General features: G+C 45.1%; 1 protein-coding gene across 1 annotated transcript in view; it reads right to left on the reverse strand.

Moving 5' to 3' along the window:
• LOC106596437 (desmin) overlaps positions 1 to 16,810 on the reverse strand; it is a 42,733-nt gene extending 25,923 nt beyond the window's left edge. The window contains 7 exon segments of the mRNA XM_045711318.1: positions 707 to 832; positions 2,744 to 2,905; positions 7,593 to 7,688; positions 8,579 to 8,639; positions 16,158 to 16,476; positions 16,479 to 16,588; positions 16,590 to 16,810. Of these exon segments, the coding sequence (XP_045567274.1) occupies positions 707 to 832; positions 2,744 to 2,905; positions 7,593 to 7,688; positions 8,579 to 8,639; positions 16,158 to 16,476; positions 16,479 to 16,588; positions 16,590 to 16,732 (1,017 nt within the window). The 5' untranslated portion in view covers positions 16,733 to 16,810.
• Between the last annotated feature and the right edge of the window lie 3,354 nt (positions 16,811 to 20,164).

Consider the following 20,164-nt stretch of genomic DNA (forward strand, 5'->3'; position numbering starts at 1 on the left):
TATAGAGTAGGGTGTAGTAATATAGAGTAGGGTGTAGTAATATAGAGTAGGGTGTAGTAATATAGAGCAGGGTGTTGTAATAGAGTAGAATGTAGTAATATAGAGTAGGATGTAGTAATATAGAGTAGGATGTAGTAATATAGAGTAGGATGTAGTAATATAGAGCAGGGTGTTGTAATAGAGTAGAATGTAGTAATATAGAGTAGGGTGTAGTAATATAGAGTAGGATGCAGTAATATAGAGTAGGATGTAGTAATATAGAGTAGGGTGCAGTAATATAGAGTAGGATGTAGTAATATAGAGTAGGATGTAGTAATATAGAGCAGGGTGTAGTAATATAGAGTAGGGTGTAGTAATATAGAGCAGGGTGTAGTAATATAGAGTAGGATGTAGTAATATAGAGTAGGGTGTAGTAATATAGAGTAGGATGTAGTAATATAGAGTAGGATGTAGTAATATAGAGCAGGGTGTAGTAATATAGAGTAGGGTGTAGTAATATAGAGCAGGGTGTAGTAATATAGAGTAGGATGCAGTAATATAGAGTAGGGTGTAGTAATATAGAGCAGGGTGTAGTAATATAGAGCAGGGTGTAGTAATATAGAGTAGAATGCAGTAATATAGAGCAGGGTGTAGTAATATAGAGCAGGGTGTAGTAATATAGAGTAGGATGCAGTAATATAGTAAGATGTAGTAACAGAGTACTTACGGTTCCCTTGAGAGAGTCGATCTCACAGGTGTAGGACTGGATCTGATGCCTGAACTCCATGCTCTCCTGTTTGGCCTGTCTCAGAGCATCGTTGTTCTTGTTCACAGCCTGGTTCAGGTCTGACACCTGGAGAGGAGGTGAAGACATGAGTTAAAATAGATGCTACTGTCACTGTGTAGTGGTGCCGATGTAGTTATCTTAGCTACTGTCACAGTCCACATATCATACATATCCAGTTTTATCTTATCTAACACAGTCCACATATCATATCCAGTTTTAACTTATCTAACACTGCTTTACTTCAAGTACTGGCAGTCACATGTTCTTTGCCAGGGTTGGGGACTTTGGGTCGATTTCATTTCATTTCAATGCAGTCAATTTAATTCCAATTCCAATTGAATTACTTAACTTAAACGGAATAGGCTCCAATCCTGTTCTGTACTGTCCTAAGCCAATTCTCTCAACCATCCCGAGCCTCTCTAACTATGACCCCACTGTCAATGCCCACCCATATTTCTACTGTTTACCTTGGACTTGTACCAGTCCTCAGTACTGTACCATATGATATAATCAAATCAAATGTATTTATATAGCCCTTCTTACATCAGCTGATATCTCAAAGTGCTGTACAGAAACCCAGCCTAAAACCACCAAACAGCAAGCAATGCAGGTGTAGAAGCACGGTGGCTAGGAAAAACTCCTTACTGTATAATACTATGGTGTATTATAAATGGTGTTTACCTTGGACTTGTACCAGTCCTCAGTACTGTACCATACTATATAATACTATGGTGTATTATAGAGGGTGTTTACCTTGGACTTGTACCAGTCCTCAGTACTGTACCATACTATATAATACTATGGTGTATTATAGAGGGTGTTTACCTTGGACTTGTACCAGTCCTCAGTACTGTACCATACTATATAATACTATGGTGTATTATAGAGGGTGTTTACCTTGGACTTGTACCAGTCCTCAGTACTGTACCATACTATATAATACTATGGTGTATTATAGAGGGTGTTTACCTTGGACTTGTACCAGTCCTCAGTACTGTACCATACTATATAATATTATGGTGTATTATAGAGGGTGTTTACCTTGGACTTGTACCAGTCCTCAGTACTGTACCATACTATATAATACTATGGTGTATTATAGAGGGTGTTTACCTTGGACTTGTACCAGTCCTCAGTACTGTACCATACTATATAATACTATGGTGTATTATAGAGGGTGTTTACCTTGGACTTGTACCAGTCCTCAGTACTGTACCATACTATATAATACTATGGTGTATTATAGAGGGTGTTTACCTTGGACTTGTACCAGTCCTCAGTACTGTACCATACTATATAATACTATGGTGTATTATAGAGGGTGTTTACCTTGGACTTGTACCAGTCCTCTGTACTGCACCATACTATATAATACTACGGTGTATTATAAATGGTGTTTACCTTGGACTTGTACCAGTCCTCAGTACTGTACCATACTATATAATACTACGGTGTATTATAGAGGGTGTTTACCTTGGACTTGTACCAGTCCTCAGTACTGTACCATACTATATAATACTATGGTGTATTATAGAGGGTGTTTACCTTGGACTTGTACCAGTCCTCTGTACTGTACCATACTATATAATACTACGGTGTATTATAGAGGGTGTTTACCTTGGACTTGTACCAGTCCTCACTACTGTACCATACTATATAATATTATGGTGTATTATAGAGGGTGTTTACCTTGGACTTGTACCAGTCCTCAGTACTGTACCATACTATATAATACTATGGTGTATTATAGAGGGTGTTTACCTTGGACTTGTACCAGTCCTCTGTACTGTACCATACTATATAATACTACGGTGTATTATAAATGGTGTTTACCTTGGACTTGTACCAGTCCTCAGTACTGTACCATACTATATAATACTACGGTGTATTATAGAGGGTGTTTACCTTGGACTTGTACCAGTCCTCAGCACTGTACCATACTATATAATACTATGGTGTATTATAGAGGGTGTTTACCTTGGACTTGTACCAGTCCTCTGCCTCTGAGATGTTCTTGGCTGCGATGCCTTCGTACTGCATACGGATGTCCCTGAGGGCAGCGGTCAGGTCTGGTTTGGACATGTCCATCTGGACCTGCACCGAGGTCTCCTGCATCTGGCTCGTCAGCTCATGGATCTCCTGCAGGGGGTCAGAGGATAGAGTTCAGGGGTCAGAGGATAGAGGTCAGGGGTCAGAGGATAGTAAGGGTTCCGAGGATAGAGGTCAGGGGTCAGAGGATAGAGGTCAGGGTTCAGAGGTCAGGGGTCAGAGGATAGAGGTCAGGGGTCAGAGGATAGAGGTCAGGGGTCAGAGGATAGAGGTCAGGGGTCAGAGGTCAGGGGTCAGAGGATAGAGGTCAGGGGTCAGAGGATAGAGGTCAGGGGTCAGAGGATAGGGGTCAGGGTTCAGGGGTCAGAGGATAGAGGTCAGGGGTCAGAGGATAGTGGTCAGGGGTCAGAGGATAGAGGTCAGGGTTCAGAGGTCAGGGGTACATCAGGATTTAATTTAGATGATCAGCCTTCAGCATTAACATATATATTTTTTCTTCCACTCTCCTGATTCATTGACTTTACATCCGGCCCAGAGTTACACCTACTATACGGCTCACCAGGAAAAACCATGGCTCCTACAATACAGGTCCACTGGTCTCTCTCTATCTCCTACAATACAGGTCCTCTGGTCTCTCTCTATCTCCTACAATACAGGACCACTGGTCTCTCTCTATCTCCTACAATACAGGACCACTGGTCTCTCTCTCTCTATCTCCTACAATACAGGACCACTGGTCTCTCTCTATCTCCGACATAGACAGGACCACTGGTCTCTCTCTATCTCCTACAATACAGGTCCACTGGTCTCTCTCTATCTCCTACAATACAGGTCCACTGGTATCTCTCTATCTCCTACATAGACAGGACCACTGGTCTCTCTCTATCTCTGTCCTACATAGACAGGTCCACTGGTCTCTCTCTATCTCCTACATAGACAGGACCACTGGTCTCTCTCTATCTCTGTCCTACATAGACAGGACCACTGGTCTCTCTCTATCTCTGTCCTACATAGACAGGACCACTGGTCTCTCTCTATCTCCTACATAGACAGGACCACTGGTCTCTCTCTATCTCTGTCCTACATAGACAGGTCCACTGGTCTCTCTCTATCTCCTACATAGACAGGACCACTGGTCTCTCTCTATCTCTGTCCTACATAGACAGGACCACTGGTCTCTCTCTATCTCCTACATAGACAGGACCACTGGTCTCTCTCTATCTCCTACATAGACAGGACCACTGGTCTCTCTCTATCTCCTACATAGACAGGTCCACTGGTCTCTCTCTATCTCCTACAATACAGGTCCACTGGTCTCTCTCTATCTCCTACAATACAGGACCACTGGTCTCTCTCTATCTCCTACAATACAGGACTACTGGTCTCTATCTCTGTCTCTGTCTCTGTCTCTGTCTGTCTGTCTCTCTCTCTCTCTCTCTCTCGATTTAATTTTAGCTGTGCATGTGTTGAACAATATTACAGAGGGCACTTCATGTCACGAACCAGCTGACACATGCCAGCATTTCTCTGAAGTCAAATGTCAGGGGGAAGGAGAGAGAGCATGAAAGGACTTCTGGCTTTAGAAGCTAGAAAAGTCCCTCTCCCCATCCACTGTACGCAGAGTAGCTGTATGGTTGGTAGTAGGTGTGGTGTGTGTATAGTTGGTTGTGTGGTGTGTATAGTTGGTTGTGTGGTGTGTATAGTTGGTTGTGTGGTGTGTATAGTTGGTTGTGTGGTGTGTATAGTTGGTTGTGTGGTGTGTGTAGTTGGTTGTGTGGTGTGTATAGTTGGTTGTGTGGTGTGTATAGTTGGTTGTGTGGTGTGTGTGGTGTGTGGTGTGTATAGTTGGTTGTGTGGTGTGTATAGTTGGTTGTGTGGTGTGTATAGTTGGTTGTGTGGTGTGTATAGTTGGTTGTGTGGTGTGTGTATAGTTGGTTGTGTGGTGTGTATAGTTGGTTGTGTGGTGTGTATAGTTGGTTGTGTGGTGTGTATAGTTGGTTGTGTGGTGTGTGTATAGTTGGTTGTGTGGTGTGTATAGTTGGTTGTGTGGTGTGTGTATAGTTGGTTGTGTGGTGTGTGTAGTTGGTTGTGTGGTGTGTGTAGTTGGTTGTGTGGTGTGTATAGTTGGTTGTGTGGTGTGTGTATAGTTGGTTGTGTGGTGTGTGTATAGTTGGTTGTGTGGTGTGTGTATAGTTGGTTGTGTGGTGTGTATAGTTGGTTGTGTGGTGTGTATAGTTGGTTGTGTGGTGTGTGTATAGTTGGTTGTGTGGTGTGTATAGTTGGTTGTGTGGTGTGTATAGTTGGTTGTGTGGTGTGTGTATAGTTGGTTGTGTGGTGTGTAGTTGGTTGTGTGGTGTGTATAGTTGGTTGTGTGGTGTGTGTAGTTGGTTGTGTGGTGTGTATAGTTGGTTGTGTGGTGTGTGTAGTTGGTTGTGTGGTGTGTATAGTTGGTTGTGTGGTGTGTGTAGTTGGTTGTGTGGTGTGTGTAGTTGGTTGTGTGGTGTGTAGTTGGTTGTGTGGTGTTTATAGTTGGTTGTGTGGTGTGTGTAGTTGGTTGTGTGGTGTGTAGTTGGTTGTGTGGTGTGTGTAGTTGGTTGTGTGGTGTGTAGTTGGTTGTGTGGTGTTTATAGTTGGTTGTGTGGTGTGTGTAGTTGGTTGTGTGATGTGTATAGTTGGTTGTGTGGTGTGTGTAGTTGGTTGTGTGGTGTGTGTAGTTGGTTGTGTGGTGTGTATAGTTGGTTGTGTGGTGTGTGTGGTGTGTGGTGTGTGTAGTTGGCTGTGTGGTGTGTGTAGTTGGTTGTGTGGTGTGTATAGTTGTTTGTGTGATGTGTGTAGTTGGTTGTGTGGTGTGTATAGTTGGTTGTGTGGTGTGTGTAGTTGGTTGTGTGGTGTGTGTAGTTGGTTGTGTGGTGTGTATAGTTGGTTGTGTGGTGTGTGTAGTTGGTTGTGTGGTGTGTATAGTTGGCTGTGTGGTGTGTATAGTTGGTTGTGTGGTGTGTATAGTTGGTTGTGTGGTGTGTATAGTTGGTTGTGTGGTGTGTATAGTGGTTGTGTGATGTGTGTAGTTGGTTGTGTGGTGTGTATAGTTGGTTGTGTGGTGTGTATAGTTGGTTGTGTGGTGTGTGTGTAGTTGGTTGTGTGGTGTGTATAGTTGGTTGTGGGGTGTGTGTAGTTGGTTGTGTGGTGTGTGTAGTTGGTTGTGTGGTGTATATAGTTGGTTGTGGGGTGTGTGTAGTTGGTTGTGTGGTGTGTGTAGTTGGTTGTGTGGTGTGTATAGTTGGTTGTGTGGTGTGTATAGTTGGTTGTGTGGTGTGTGTAGTTGGTTGTGTGGTGTGTAGTTGGTTGTGTGGTGTGTAGTTGGTTGTGTGGTGTGTATAGTTGGTTGTGTGGTGTGTATAGTTGGTTTGTGTGGTGTGTATAGTTGGTTGTGTGGTGTGTAGTTGGTTGTGTGGTGTGTATAGTTGGTTGTGTGGTGTGTGTAGTTGGTTGTGTGGTGTGTATAGTTGGTTGTGTGGTGTGTGTAGTTGGTTGTGTGGTGTGTATAGTTGGTTGTGTGGTGTGTATAGTTGGTTTGTGTGGTGTGTATAGTTGGTTGTGTGGTGTGTATAGTTGGTTGTGTGGTGTGTATAGTTGGTTGTGTGGTGTGTATAGTTGGTTGTGTGGTGTGTGTAGTTGGTTGTGTGGTGTGTATAGTTGGTTGTGTGGTGTGTATAGTTGGTTGTGTGGTGTGTGTAGTTGGTTGTGTGGTGTGTGTAGTTGGTTGTGTGGTGTGTGTGGTGTGTGGTGTGTATAGTTGGTTGTGTGGTGTGTGTAGTTGGTTGTGTGGTGTGTGTAGTTGGTTGTGTGGTGTGTGTGGTGTGTGGTGTGTATAGTTGGTTGTGTGGTGTGTATAGTTGGTTGTGTGGTGTGTATAGTTGGTTGTGTGGTGTGTATAGTTGGTTGTGTGGTGTGTATAGTTGGTTGTGTGGTGTGTATAGTTGGTTGTGTGGTGTGTATAGTTGGTTGTGTGGTGTGTGTATAGTTGGTTGTGTGGTGTGTATAGTTGGTTGTGTGGTGTGTGTAGTTGGTTGTGTGGTGTGTATAGTTGGTTGTGTGGTGTGTATAGTTGGTTGTGTGGTGTGTATAGTTGGTTGTGTGGTGTGTGTAGTTGGTTGTGTGGTGTGTGTAGTTGGTTGTGTGGTGTGTGTGGTGTGTGGTGTGTATAGTTGGTTGTGTGGTGTAGTATTTACATTATGTTTCCCACCATAAAATGTCAATCAGAAAGAACAGCTGCAGGTTTGGTGTATTGAAGGGGCGGATGTGAGTAAGTCTGATGGTAAAGAACACATGGGAACTGACATAGACTGACGTAGAGACAATGGTACCGTTTTCTGCAGCGTAAATAAGCCTTGTCCAATCCAGAAAGGCTCCTGCCCTATTGACCAATCTCCTGTTTCTGCTGCATACTGGACATGTTCTAGACACAATGACCTTCTAGTGTGGTTCCAGCAACTATGGTAGATTAGTAAACAGGCCAGCCCGGTTCAGCTTGTCCCGGCCCGGCTCAGCTCGGCTCGGCCCGGTTCAGCTTGTCCCGGCCCGGCTCAGCTCGGCTCAGTAGTGTTAAAAGGGTATAAGTAAGTAGCCTTATCTGAGCCAGAATTACCCATAGGGCTGCAGTCTTATCGCCTGTTTCTGTAGCATGAGGCTTGTTGTACAAGTACAACCCCCTGAACAAGATGCTATTCTATTGCGGGGTGAAAAAGGTGTTAAAAGGGGGGTCTGGGACACTACTGACCTCCTCGTGGATCTTCTTAAGGAAGGTGATCTCCTCCTGCAGACTCTCAATGCGTCTCTCCAGGTCCAGCCTGGCCAGCGTGGCAGAGTCCACATCCTAGAGAAACAGAACACGAACAGTGGATATAGTAGAGGATGTTTTAATGTTTCACATTAAGGCCTTTCCCAAGACGAGAGTTGACATAACATACTGACACATAGACAGAGAGAGAAACACAGACAGACAGACAGACAGACAGACGAGACAGACAGACAGACAGACAGACGAGACAGACAGACAGACAGACAGACAGACAGACGAGACAGACAGACAGACAGACAGACAGACAGACAGACAGACAGACAGAGAACGAGAGAGCGAGACAGCAAGAGAGAGAGAGACAGAGAGAGAGACAGAGAAAGATGGAGACAGACAGACAGACAGACAGACAGACAGACAGACAGACAGACAGACAGACAGACAGACAGACAGACAGACAGACAGACAGACAGACAGACAGACAGACAGACAGACAGACAGCGAGTCAGCAGAGAGAGAGAGAGAGAGAGACAGACAGAGAGAGAGTCAGCGAGTCATTGAGAGAGAGAGACAGAGAGACAGACAGACAGACAGACAGACAGACAGACAGACAGACAGACAGACAGACAGACAGACAGACAGACAGACAGACAGCGAGTCAGTGAGAGAGAGAGAGAGAGAGAGAGAGAGACAGAGAGAGAGACAGACAGAGAGAGAATCAGCGAGTCAGTGAGAGAGAGAGACAGAGAGAGAGACAGACAGACAGAGAGAGAGAGTCAGAGAGCAAGAGAGAGAGAGTCAGAAGTTACTCCAGGGAACGATAGCAGCTTCGGTCTATGTTGGTGTCACACGCTGCACTGTCATCATTGATCTAACCTGACAGCATGTATTTCATTGATCATTTGGGAAGAGAGACAGTTCTGAAGGCAGACAGAGAAAGAGAGAAGGAGAGGGAGAGTGTGACTCACAGCTCTGAAGGCAGACAGGTTGTTCTCTGCATCTTCCTTCTGGTGGATCTCCTCCTGCAGTCTGGAGGGAGGGAGGGAGAAAGAGATTAAAGAAAAGGCTCAGTTGGAGTTTAAACAGAGACAACCTTTTCCTCCCTATCTGAGCCTGTAGGTAACAACCTTTTCCTCCCTATCTGAGCCTGTAGGTAACAACCTTTTCCTCCCTATCTGAGCCTGTAGGTAACAACCTTTTCCTCCCTATCTGAGCCTGTAGGTAACAACCTTTTCCTCCCTATCTGAGCCTGTAGGTAACAACCTTTTCCTCCCTATCTGAGCCTGTTGGTAACAACCTTTTCCTCCCTATCTGAGCCTGTAGGTAACAACCTTTTCCTCCCTATCTGAGCCTGTAGGTAACAACCTTTTCCTCCCTATCTGAGCCTGTAGGTAACAACCTTTTCCTCCCTATCTGAGCCTGTAGGTAACAACCTTTTCCTCCCTATCTGAGCCTGTAGGTAACAACCTTTTCCTCCCTATCTGAGCCTGTAGGTAACAACCTTTTCCTCCCTATCTGAGCCTGTAGGTAACAACCTTTTCCTCCCTATCTGAGCCTGTTGGTAGGAGTTGTGATTTTTTGATTTGATATTTATTAGGATCCCCATTAGCCCGACAGCTAGTCTTACTGGGCTCGGAAACATAACAAAAAAACACATTACAGACAAAATACTTTACAGTTTACATACATTTAAAAACATTAACACATTGCGTGTGTGTGTGTGTGTGTGTGTGTGTGTGTGTGTGTGTGTGTGTGCGTGCGCGTGTGTGTGTGCGTATCTATCAGTTCTACATACACGTCAGCACATACACACAACAAGTAGGTCACATGGAGGAGAAGTGTTGTGCCGTGGGGTGTTTTTCTAAACCAGGTTCGCTGTTCACTTGCGTTATATGAGATGAAAGGGAGTTCCATTCACTCATGGCTCTATATAATACTCTACGTTTCCTTGAATTAGTTCTGGACCTGGGGACTGTGAAAAGACCCCTGGTGGCATGTCTGGTGGGGTACGTGTGTGTGTCAGAGCTGTGTGTAAGTTGACTATGCAAACAATTTGGAACAGTAGACTTTACACAGTTGAACTAAATGGTGTGCTGTTATCACTTCCCTGTGTCTCAGCTGGTAGAGCATGGTGTTTGCAACGCCAGCATGGTGTGTGCAACGCCAGCATGGTGTGTGCAACGCCAGGGTTGTGGGTTCGATTCCCACATGGGGGGCCAGTACAAAAAAATAAAAAATGTATGAAATGTATGCATTCACTACTCTAAGTCGCTCTGGATAAGAGCGTCTGCTAAATGACTAAAATTTTTTTTTTTAAATGTAATCACTTTATCTTTAAAGCACAGTCTCTCTCTGTGCCTAGAGGAATTGACCTATCCTCCAGAGACACACATTCCTCGTACAGTGGACCCCTTCAGCTGTTCTAAGGCAGGTCAAGGGTCAAACAGAAAAGGCAGTGAGCTACAGAGACGGCTGTAACCCTTACAAAATCATTTGATATCCTTTTTGTGTCCTGGCTGCTTCCTGATTGGCTAAACATAGCTGACTGACACTGTGTCAGTACTGTTGATGCAGACTCCTATACTGTGTCAGTACTGTTGATGCAGACTCCTATACTGTGTCAGTACTGTTGATGCAGACTCCTATACTGTGTCAGTACTGTTGATGCAGACTCCTATACTGTGTCAGTACTGTTGATACAGACTCCTATACTGTGTCAGTACTGTTGATGCAGACACTGGTACTGTGTCAGTACTGTTGAAACAGACACTCTGGATCAAAGTGTCTGATAAATGGCAGTTATTGTTACTATATTATCTAGCGTGGCGTGCAGTATATAATGGTTGGCAGGCCAGGCACGTCAGGAATCTGCATTTAGATCACAGAGGAGGCGAAGGATGGTCACCACGCTGTCTATGTGTCTCATGTTGCCGTCTGCGATAAACACCTGTACAGAGCAGATAGACAGAGAGGACCAGACAGACAGAGGGGAGCATGTAGAGCAGACAGACAGAGGGGTGCAGACAGACTGAGGGGAGCAGACAGACAGAGGGGAGCATGTAGAGCAGACAGACAGAGGGGAGCAGACAGACTGAGGGGAGCAGACAGACTGAGGGGAGCATGTAGAGCAGACAGACAGAGGGGTGCAGACAGACTGAGGGGAGCAGACAGACTGAGGGGAGCATGTAGAGCAGACAGACAGAGGGGTGCAGACAGACTGAGGGGAGCATGTAGAGCAGACAGACAGAGGGGAGCAGACAGATAGAGGGGAACATGTAGAGCAGACAGACAGAGGGGAACATGTAGAGCAGACAGACTGAGGGGAGCAGACAGACAGAGGGGAGCAGACAGACAGAGGGGAGCAGACAGACAGAGGGGAGCAGACAGACTGAGGGGAGCAGACAGACAGAGAGAGGGGAGCATGTAGAGCAGACAGAGAGAGGGGAGCATTTAGAGCAGACAGACTGAGGGGAGCATGTAGAGCAGACAGACTGAGGGGAGCATGTAGAGCAGACAGACAGAGGGGAGCAGACAGACAGAGGGGAGCAGATAGACAGAGGGGAGCAGACAGACAGAGGGGAGCATGTAGAGCGGACAGACAGAGGGGAGCAGACAGACAGAGGGGAGCATGTAGAGCAGACAGACAGAGGGGAGCAGACAGACAGAGGGGAGCAGACAGACAGAGGGGAGCAGACAGACAGAGGGGAGCATGTAGAGCGGACAGACAGAGGGGAGCATGTAGAGCAGGCAGACAGACTGAGGGGAGCAGACAGACAGAGAGAGGGGAGCATGTAGAGCAGACAGAGAGAGGGGAGCATGTAGAGCAGACAGAGAGAGGGGAGCATGTAGAGCAGACAGACTGAGGGGAGCATGTAGAGCAGACAGAGAGAGGGGAGCATGTAGAGCAGACAGAAGCTGGAGACTCTGTTCTACTGCAGAGCAGGACATGTATGTATCAAGTGTATCAGAGTAAGAGTGTCTGATCCAGGATCAGGTCCCTCCTGTCCACCTCATCTGATTCATTATGATCTAGGATCAGGTCCCTCCTGTCCACCTCATCTGATTCATTATGATCTAGGATCACGTCCCTCCTGTCCACATCATCTGATTCATTATGATCTAGGATCAGGTCCCTCCTTTCCACCTCATCTGATTCATTATGATCTAGGATCAGGTCCCTCCTGTCCACCTCATCTGATTCATTATGATCTAGGATCAGGTCCCTCCTGTCCACATCATCTGATTCATTATGATCTAGGATCAGGTCCCTCCTGTCCACCTCATCTGATTCATTATGATCTAGGATCAGGTCCCTCCTTTCCACCTCATCTGATTCATTATGATCTAGGATCAGGTCCCTCCTGTCCACATCATCTGATTCATTATGATCTAGGATCAGGTCCCTCCTGTCCACCTCATCTGATTCATTATGATCTAGGATCAGGTCCCTCCTGTCCACCTCATCTGATTCATTATGATCTAGGATCAGGTCCCTCCTGTCCACATCATCTGATTCATTATGATCTAGGATCAGGTCCCTCCTGTCCACCTCATCTGATTCATTATGATCTAGGATCAGGTCCCTCCTGTCCACCTCATCTGATTCATTATGATCTAGGATCAGGTCCCTCCTGTCCAGATCATCTGATTCATTATGATCTAGGATCAGGTCCCTCCTGTCCACATCATCTGATTCATTATGATCTAGGATCAGGTCCCTCCTGTCCACCTCATCTGATTCATTATGATCTAGGATCAGGTCCCTCCTGTCCACATCATCTGATTCATTATGATCTAGGATCAGGTCCCTCCTGTCCACCTCATCTGATTCATTATGATCTAGGATCAGGTCCCTCCTGTCCACATCATCTGATTCATTATGATCTAGGATCAGGTCCCTCCTGTCCACCTCATCTGATTCATTATGATCTAGGATCAGGTCCCTCCTGTCCACCTCATCTGATTCATTATGATCTAGGATCAGGTCCCTCCTGTCCGTATCATCTGATTCATTATGATCTAGGATCAGGTCCCTCCTGTCCACATCATCTGATTCATTATGATCTAGGGTCAGGTCCCTCCTGTCCACCTCATCTGATTCATTATGATCTAGGATCAGGTCCCTCCTGTCCGTATCATCTGATTCATTATGATCTAGGATCAGGTCCCTCCTGTCCACATCATCTGATTCATTATGATCTAGGATCAGGTCCCTCCTGTCCACATCATCTGATTCATTATGATCTAGGATCAGGTCCCTCCTGTCCATATCATCTGATTCATTATGGTCTAGGATCAGGTCCCTCCTGTCCACCTCATCTGATTCATTATGATCTAGGATCAGGTCCCTCCTGTCCACCTCATCTGATTCATTATGATCTAGGATCAGGTCCCTCCTGTCCACATCATCTGATTCATTATGATCTAGGATCAGGTCCCTCCTGTCCACATCATCTGATTCATTATGATCTAGGATCAGGTCCCTCCTGTCCACCTCATCTGATTCATTATGATCTAGGATCAGGTCCCTCCTGTCCACATCATCTGATTCATTATGATCTAGGATCAGGTCCCTCCTGTCCACCTCATCTGATTCATTATGATCTAGGATCAGGTCCCTCCTGTCCACCTCATCTGATTCATTATGATCTAGGATCAGGTCCCTCCTGTCCACATCATCTGATTCATTATGATCTAGGATCAGGTCCCTCCTGTCCACATCATCTGATTCATTATGATCTAGGATCAGGTCCCTCCTGTCCACCTCATCTGATTCATTATGATCTAGGATCAGGTCCCTCCTGTCCACATCATCTGATTCATTATGATCTAGGATCAGGTCCCTCCTGTCCACCTCATCTGATTCATTATGATCTAGGATCAGGTCCCTCCTGTCCACCTCATCTGATTCATTATGATCTAGGATCAGGTCCCTCCTGTCCACATCATCTGATTCATTATGATCTAGGATCAGGTCCCTCCTGTCCACATCATCTGATTCATTATGATCTAGGATCAGGTCCCTCCTGTCCACCTCATCTGATTCATTATGATCTAGGATCAGGTCCCTCCTGTCCACCTCATCTGATTCATTATGATCTAGGATCAGGTCCCTCCTGTCCACCTCATCTGATTCATTATGATCTAGGATCTGGTCCCTCCTGTCCACATCATCTGATTCATTATGATCTAGGATCAGGTCCCTCCTGTCCACCTCATCTGATTCATTATGATCTAGGATCAGGTCCCTCCTGTCCACCTCATCTGATTCATTATGATCTAGGATCAGGTCCCTCCTGTCCACATCATCTGATTCATTATGATCTAAAAGGCATAACTGATCCTTGATCAGCGCTCCTACTCTGAAACACTATGAATCCCAACCCTGTGTTGATCTAAAGGTCAGTATGACACAGCAGCTGTGTGTTCCAACCCCAGAACCTTCTCGAACGTTCACCCCTTTCCACCTTAAATTTCAACACTAGTTTGACTCTCCCTCATTCCTCCGTCTACACTGCACCCAAACCCCATCCCTCGCATGCCTTGAAGGAGCACGACAACGTGAGCTGTTTACAGCTGGAGAGAAAATCCCATAAAGAAAAAACCCAGAGACGATTTCACACCGTTGATCCTGTACCTCGAAATAGAATCGTCTATTTTAACAACACTACAACAACAACAAAAAACATGCCACCACTAAATGTTCTTCTTATTTCTATTTCTCCTGTGTTTTTGTTCTACTTTATTTATTTCTACTATTACTGATATTCGTTAACGCATCGTTGGGAAAGAGCAAGAAAAGACATTTCACTGTAGCAGTGCACGTGACAATAAAAAAAAAAGAAGTGAAACTTGAAAGACTGTTGAATGCTTCCACAGTTTACGGTTATAGACTCTCATGAGGCCTTGCACGCCACAGAGGAAGACACAGCATCCAATAGGCCTGCTGATAAAGGTTATATTTAGGAGAAGTACAGTAGGCACTCAGGGTGAATAGGGATGGATAAGAATAGTGGTCTAATATGGGAATGGTATTCTGCGACAGCTGATTCTTGAGGGCTCTGAGCAAGTGGTGGACAATGAGGAGCTGTTTGCCTGTCTATCTCTCTGTCTGTCTCAGTCTGTCTGTCTCAGTCTGTCTGCCTGCATGTCTCTGTTTTTCTGCATCTGTCTGTCTGTCTGTCTGTCTGCATGACTCTGTCTGTCTGAATCTCTGTCTGTCTGTCTGCATGTCTGTCTGTCTATCTGCATGTCTAGGTGTCTCTGTCTGTCTGTCTGTCTGTCTGTCTGTCTGTCTGTCTGTCTGTCTGTCTGTCTGTCTGTCTGTCTGTCTGTCTATCTGCATGTCTAGGTGTCTCAGTCTGTCTGTCTGCATGTCTCTGTTTGTCTGCATGTTTCTGTCTGTCTGTCTGTCTGTCTGTCTGTCTGTCTGTCTGTCTGTCTGTCTGTCTGTCTGTCTGTCTGTCTGTCTGTCTGTCTGTCTGTCTGTCTGTCTGTCTGTCTGTCTCTCTGTCTGTCTGTCTGTCTGTCTGTCTGTCTGCATGTCCAGGTGTCTGTCTGTCTGTCCACTTTGATACAGTACGGGTAGTGTCTGTTTATCCATCCTGCATTCAGCTCTCATTCTTTCTGCTTATCACAATAATGGTAATCCTCTTTGCTTTTCCCTCACTTTGACCGTTAGCAACAGATTCATGTTTATAATCTCATCACTTTCTCTCTGTCTTCTGACATCCTCTTTCTCAATCTCTTCTGCATTCATTCTCAAGCATTTTCTCTTGTGGGTAAATTAGAAAACTATATATATATATATATAGCTTCAGCAAAGCAGGAGAGAACTGTCACTGGACATGACATGGCTGTCATATTCCTACTCACTCTAAGATGGAGGATAACCAAAACACTGCTGGGACTGTATTACTCTCCCCAATTCAGCAGAAAAAAAAACTATGACACGTATTCAGATCATATCACCATTCAGTCTTTGGCTACATTCTAAGGAGTGGCTTTCACTCAGCACAACATATAACACCTGTTCCACTATGTATTGATACATCTCTGGTAGTTCCAGACTGAAAATGTACACTTATTGGAATATAAAAGCGTTGATATATATATATTGGGGCCCATAATCAAACGGCCCTAATTTCTCAAGCGAATAACTTAATCAAGAACATATTACAGTAGTAATAGGTAACAGGTAGTTTCAGTGATTCTCTTCGTTTTTTTGTTTTTTTTAACTAACTTCTACATCATGCAGTTTGAAATAAATCTACTTCCATTGTCTTCCAACAGTGATCTTGAATATAATAACCTCCTCTCTTCTGTTTTTAGTAACTTGTCTTTCCTCTCTCATGCCATTTTATTTCTTAATCAAGAGCGTATTATCCAGTGATTTTACTAACGTCTCTCTCATTGAACACTGCGTTGTTTTGGAACAGCTTGCAGGTTAGCATTTCATTGTACTGTTGACACATGCTGTATCCTGTAACACGTGACAAATAAACTTTGATTTGATTTGCTGTGTGTTTTTGACCCCTGACCTCTCACCTGAGTTTCAGTTTCTGCAGGTCATCAGCCAAGTTGTCTCTCTCCACCTCCATGCGGGCTCTGTCATTGGACATGCCCTCCACCTGACGCCTCAGCTCTCTCATCTCCTCTTCGTACATCTCGGCCACGCGGGTCGGCTCGTGACCCCTCATCCTCTCGATCTCCACCACCAGAGTAGCGTTCTGCTGCTCTAGAAAACGGACCTTCTCGATGTAGCTGGCGAACCGGTCGTTCAGGTGTTGCAACTCTGCCTTCTCATTGGTTCTGGTGTCCAGGAAGTCGCGGTTAGTGGCGTCGGCCAGGTTGAAGTCCAGCTTTCGCCCATCCCAGCGTACGAGCGCATCGCGCCGCCGGAAGAGGAACGAATGCTGCCGGAGGAGTAGCTGGGACGGGCGGCGGTTTTGGTCATCTCGTACACTCTGGAGGACATGGGCCGAGCCGGAGGAGCCGGAGGAGCCGCGTCCGCCGTGGGAGAACATAGAGGACATGCCTGGGGTGGATCCAACACCGGAGCCGAAGGTCCGGCGGTAGGAAGAGGCTGACTGGGCGGATTGGGAAGAGAAGGACTTGCTCATGGTGGACGTTGTCCGAGGATCTAGCTGAAAGAACTGGGTTGCTGTTGGAGGTGGATGTCTGAATGAGGGGCTGTTGGACAGGAGATCTGCTATTTGTAGACATACAACGCCCACTCCATAACTCCAAGCCCCCTGCCTCCAACTCCCTCAATCACCCCCACTCTCTCTCTCTTCTCATATCTCTCTCTATCTCTCGCTCATTTCTATTCCCACTCTTTGATTCAGCTGTCATAGGCTCTGGTTTCCAGTAGCAGTGTGGAAGCTATCCAGTGTGGGGGTGTAGGAAGTGGGTGTGGGGGTGTAGTAGTTGTTGGAAGTGGGTGTGGAAGTGGGTGTGTAGGGGTTGTTGGAAGTGGGTGTGGGGGGGGGGGGTGTTAGTCTCATGGCCTTCTTAAAAACATGAGATTACAGTTACCGTAAGTTACCCTACACATCTCTATCAGAGGGACAGAAACATGCCTAGTCGACCACATATTTATTCTTACATTTTCAAACTATACTGCTGTATTAAAGGATTGTAGTCTTTTTTAACTGGTGGAAACTTTCAGAACCCATCAAACTGTGTTTATGCGTTATGTAGGAAGTATTTGTTATGTAAGAAGTATTTGTTATGTAAAAGTTATTTGTCACATAAGAGGTATGTTATGTAAGAGGTATTTGTTATCAAATCAAATTTATTTATAAAGCCCTTCTTACATCAGCTGATATCTCAAAGTGCTGTACAGAAACCCAGCCTAAAACCCCAAACAGCAAGCAATGCAGGTGTAGAAGCACGGTGGCTAGGAAAAACTCCCTAGAAAGGCCAGAACCTAGGAAGAAACTTAGAGAGGAACCAGGCTATGAGGGCTGGCCAGTCCTCTTCTGGCTGTGCCGGGTGGAGATTATAACAGAACATGGCCAAGATGTACAAATGTTCATAGATGACCAGCAGGGTCACATAATAATAATCACAGTGGTTATCGAGGGTGCAACAGGTCAGCACCACAGGAGTAAATGTCAGTTGGCTTTTCATAGCCGATCATTCATAGTATCTCTACTGCTCCTGCTGTCTCTAGAGAGTTGAAAACAGCAGGTCTGGGACAGGTAGCACGTCTGGTGAACAGGTCAGGGTTCCATAGCCGCTGGCAGAACAGTTGAAACTGGAGCAGCAGCACGGCCAGATGGACTGGGGACAGCAAGGAGTCATCAGGCCAGGTAGTCCTGAGGCATGGTCCTAGGGCTCAGGTTATGTAAGAGTTATTAAGAGGTATGTGTTATGTAAAAGGTATTTGTTATGCAAGTAGGTTTCAGTCAGATCCACACTCCATTTACATGACACTACAACATTCTATGGCAGCCATGTTAGCGTCCCATTAAAGAGCGTCCCATCAAATCTCATTAAAATATGTTCATATACACCCTCGGGAAGAATACAACGCATTTTGTGACAACACAAACTTACGTTTTCAGACATGAATCGAGACAGGTATTTGTGAAAATTCTACAGTAATATGAATGAGAATGCGGACGTGCATTTTGGCAATTAATAGACAATGCAGTAAATAAAACCTCAAAGAATAGGCCGCAATAACACACAACATTGTTCTGGCTATTCTTTGGGTGCTGAAATCGGTCGATGTTTTGATCAAAACTTAATTTTATGTGACGGCTATCTCTCTTTTATTTGCCTATGCCCAACAACAAAAACAATGTTAGCTAGCCTGAACCAGATGAGCTAAAATCTATCACAGTAGATAAACCATCTCAAAACTTTTTCATGAAGTTGACAGTCAAAATTGTACCGGGAATACGATGGGGAATAGTAGTCTGCTTGGCCTCCTGCTGCAGCCCCCTCAGTCCCAAAATAGTGAATGAGGTTAACAGCTTGCCCCGCCTGCTCATTTGTATGATGCCAAATACATTTTAATTGACAACTAAGAGATATGCTAACAGTCGTTGAAGTTTGAGTAAATGAGTAACTAGTTTAGTAAGTCCCATTTTGTGGTAGCTTATCCCAATAGCTGTAGCCACCAAAATTGAAAATAAAATGTTTTGGGGGAAAAGTCTGCTTCTCACCCACTTTTTCAGGAGATAACAAGACATCCTTCCAGCCGCTAGCTAGCTAGCTCCATATCAGTTTCCGGTTCTAGCTAGCTAGCTAGCTCCATATCAGTTTAGGTTCTAGCTAGCTAGCTCCATATCAGTTTAGGTTCTAGCTAGCTAGCTAGCTCCATATCAGTTTCGGTTCTAGCTAGCTAGCTCCATATCAGTTTAGGTTCTAGCTAGCTAGCTAGCTCCATATCAGTTTAGGTTCTAGCTAGCTAGCTAGCTAGCTCCATATCAGTTTAGGTTCTAGCTAGCTAGCTAGCTCCATATCAGTTTAGGTTCTAGCTAGCTAGCTCCATATCAGTTTAGGTTCTAGCTAGCTAGCTAGCTCCATATCAGTTTAGGTTCTAGCTAGCTAGCTAGCTAGCTCCGTATCAGAGTTACGGTTAGGGTTCAACATTCTAACCCTAACCATATGTGTTGTTTGTGTCACACTGCTTTGCTTTATCTTGACCAGGTCGCAGTTGTAAATGAGAACTTGTTCTCAACTGGCCCACCTGGTTAAATAAATGTGAAAAAAAGAGGCTTGTATACACATTATCCCCAATGCTAATCAATAAAAATCATCTGATAAATTCGCTGCTCTGTTTTGCTTGTTTACTGCGGCTCATATAATAGGGAATTGTCGGAATTGCTCTCTTGTATTGTTACATCACATACATGTAGAGAATATGGCCAAACTTTGATAGAGATTAGGGTAGATCAGGAGGCCCAGACTGGTGAGTCACCGGTGGGCTACTCTCTGGCCCTGAGCCCTGATGAGCCCCAGCTCTCTCTCTCTCTCTCTGTAGCGTGACCTAATGATACACAGATACCATTTGACTACTGTCTAAATAGTCTCGATTTCCCAGCTTCCTTGCGTAAGACTTGGAAGTACGGTAACGCTGACTAGTAAGTAAGAGGGTGGAGATCTGTCATTGAAAAATTATCTAAAACATTAGCATTGCTATTCAAGACGTCAGATGCCCAATACAAGTGTGTCATTACGTTCCAACAAATAAAAATACAGTTCAGCTGCTGTGTGTGTGTGTGTGTGTGTGTGTGTGTGTGTGTGTGTGTGTGTGTGTGTGTGTGTGTGTGTGTGTGTGCGTGCGTGCGTGCGTGCGTGCGTGCGTGCGTCTGCTGGTGTCACAGCTATTGTTAGCCTCTCAGTCTGAACTCTTGTCACTGCATGGCCCAGGACCCTAAGAGCGGACCTGTCAAGGAAGCAGAAAATAAACCTCCGGTCTAATCTCTTACATATTGGACTGTGGGCGATAATTGGCGGATAACACTGATATTTATAGGGGAAGCCTAATTTCCAAGTTAGAAACTGTGTAAAACTACTAAACTTGAAGCAAGGAGCAC

The sequence above is a fragment of the Salmo salar genome, unplaced genomic scaffold (genome assembly GCF_905237065.1).
Source record: "Salmo salar unplaced genomic scaffold, Ssal_v3.1, whole genome shotgun sequence".
Lineage (NCBI taxonomy): Eukaryota > Metazoa > Chordata > Actinopteri > Salmoniformes > Salmonidae > Salmo > Salmo salar.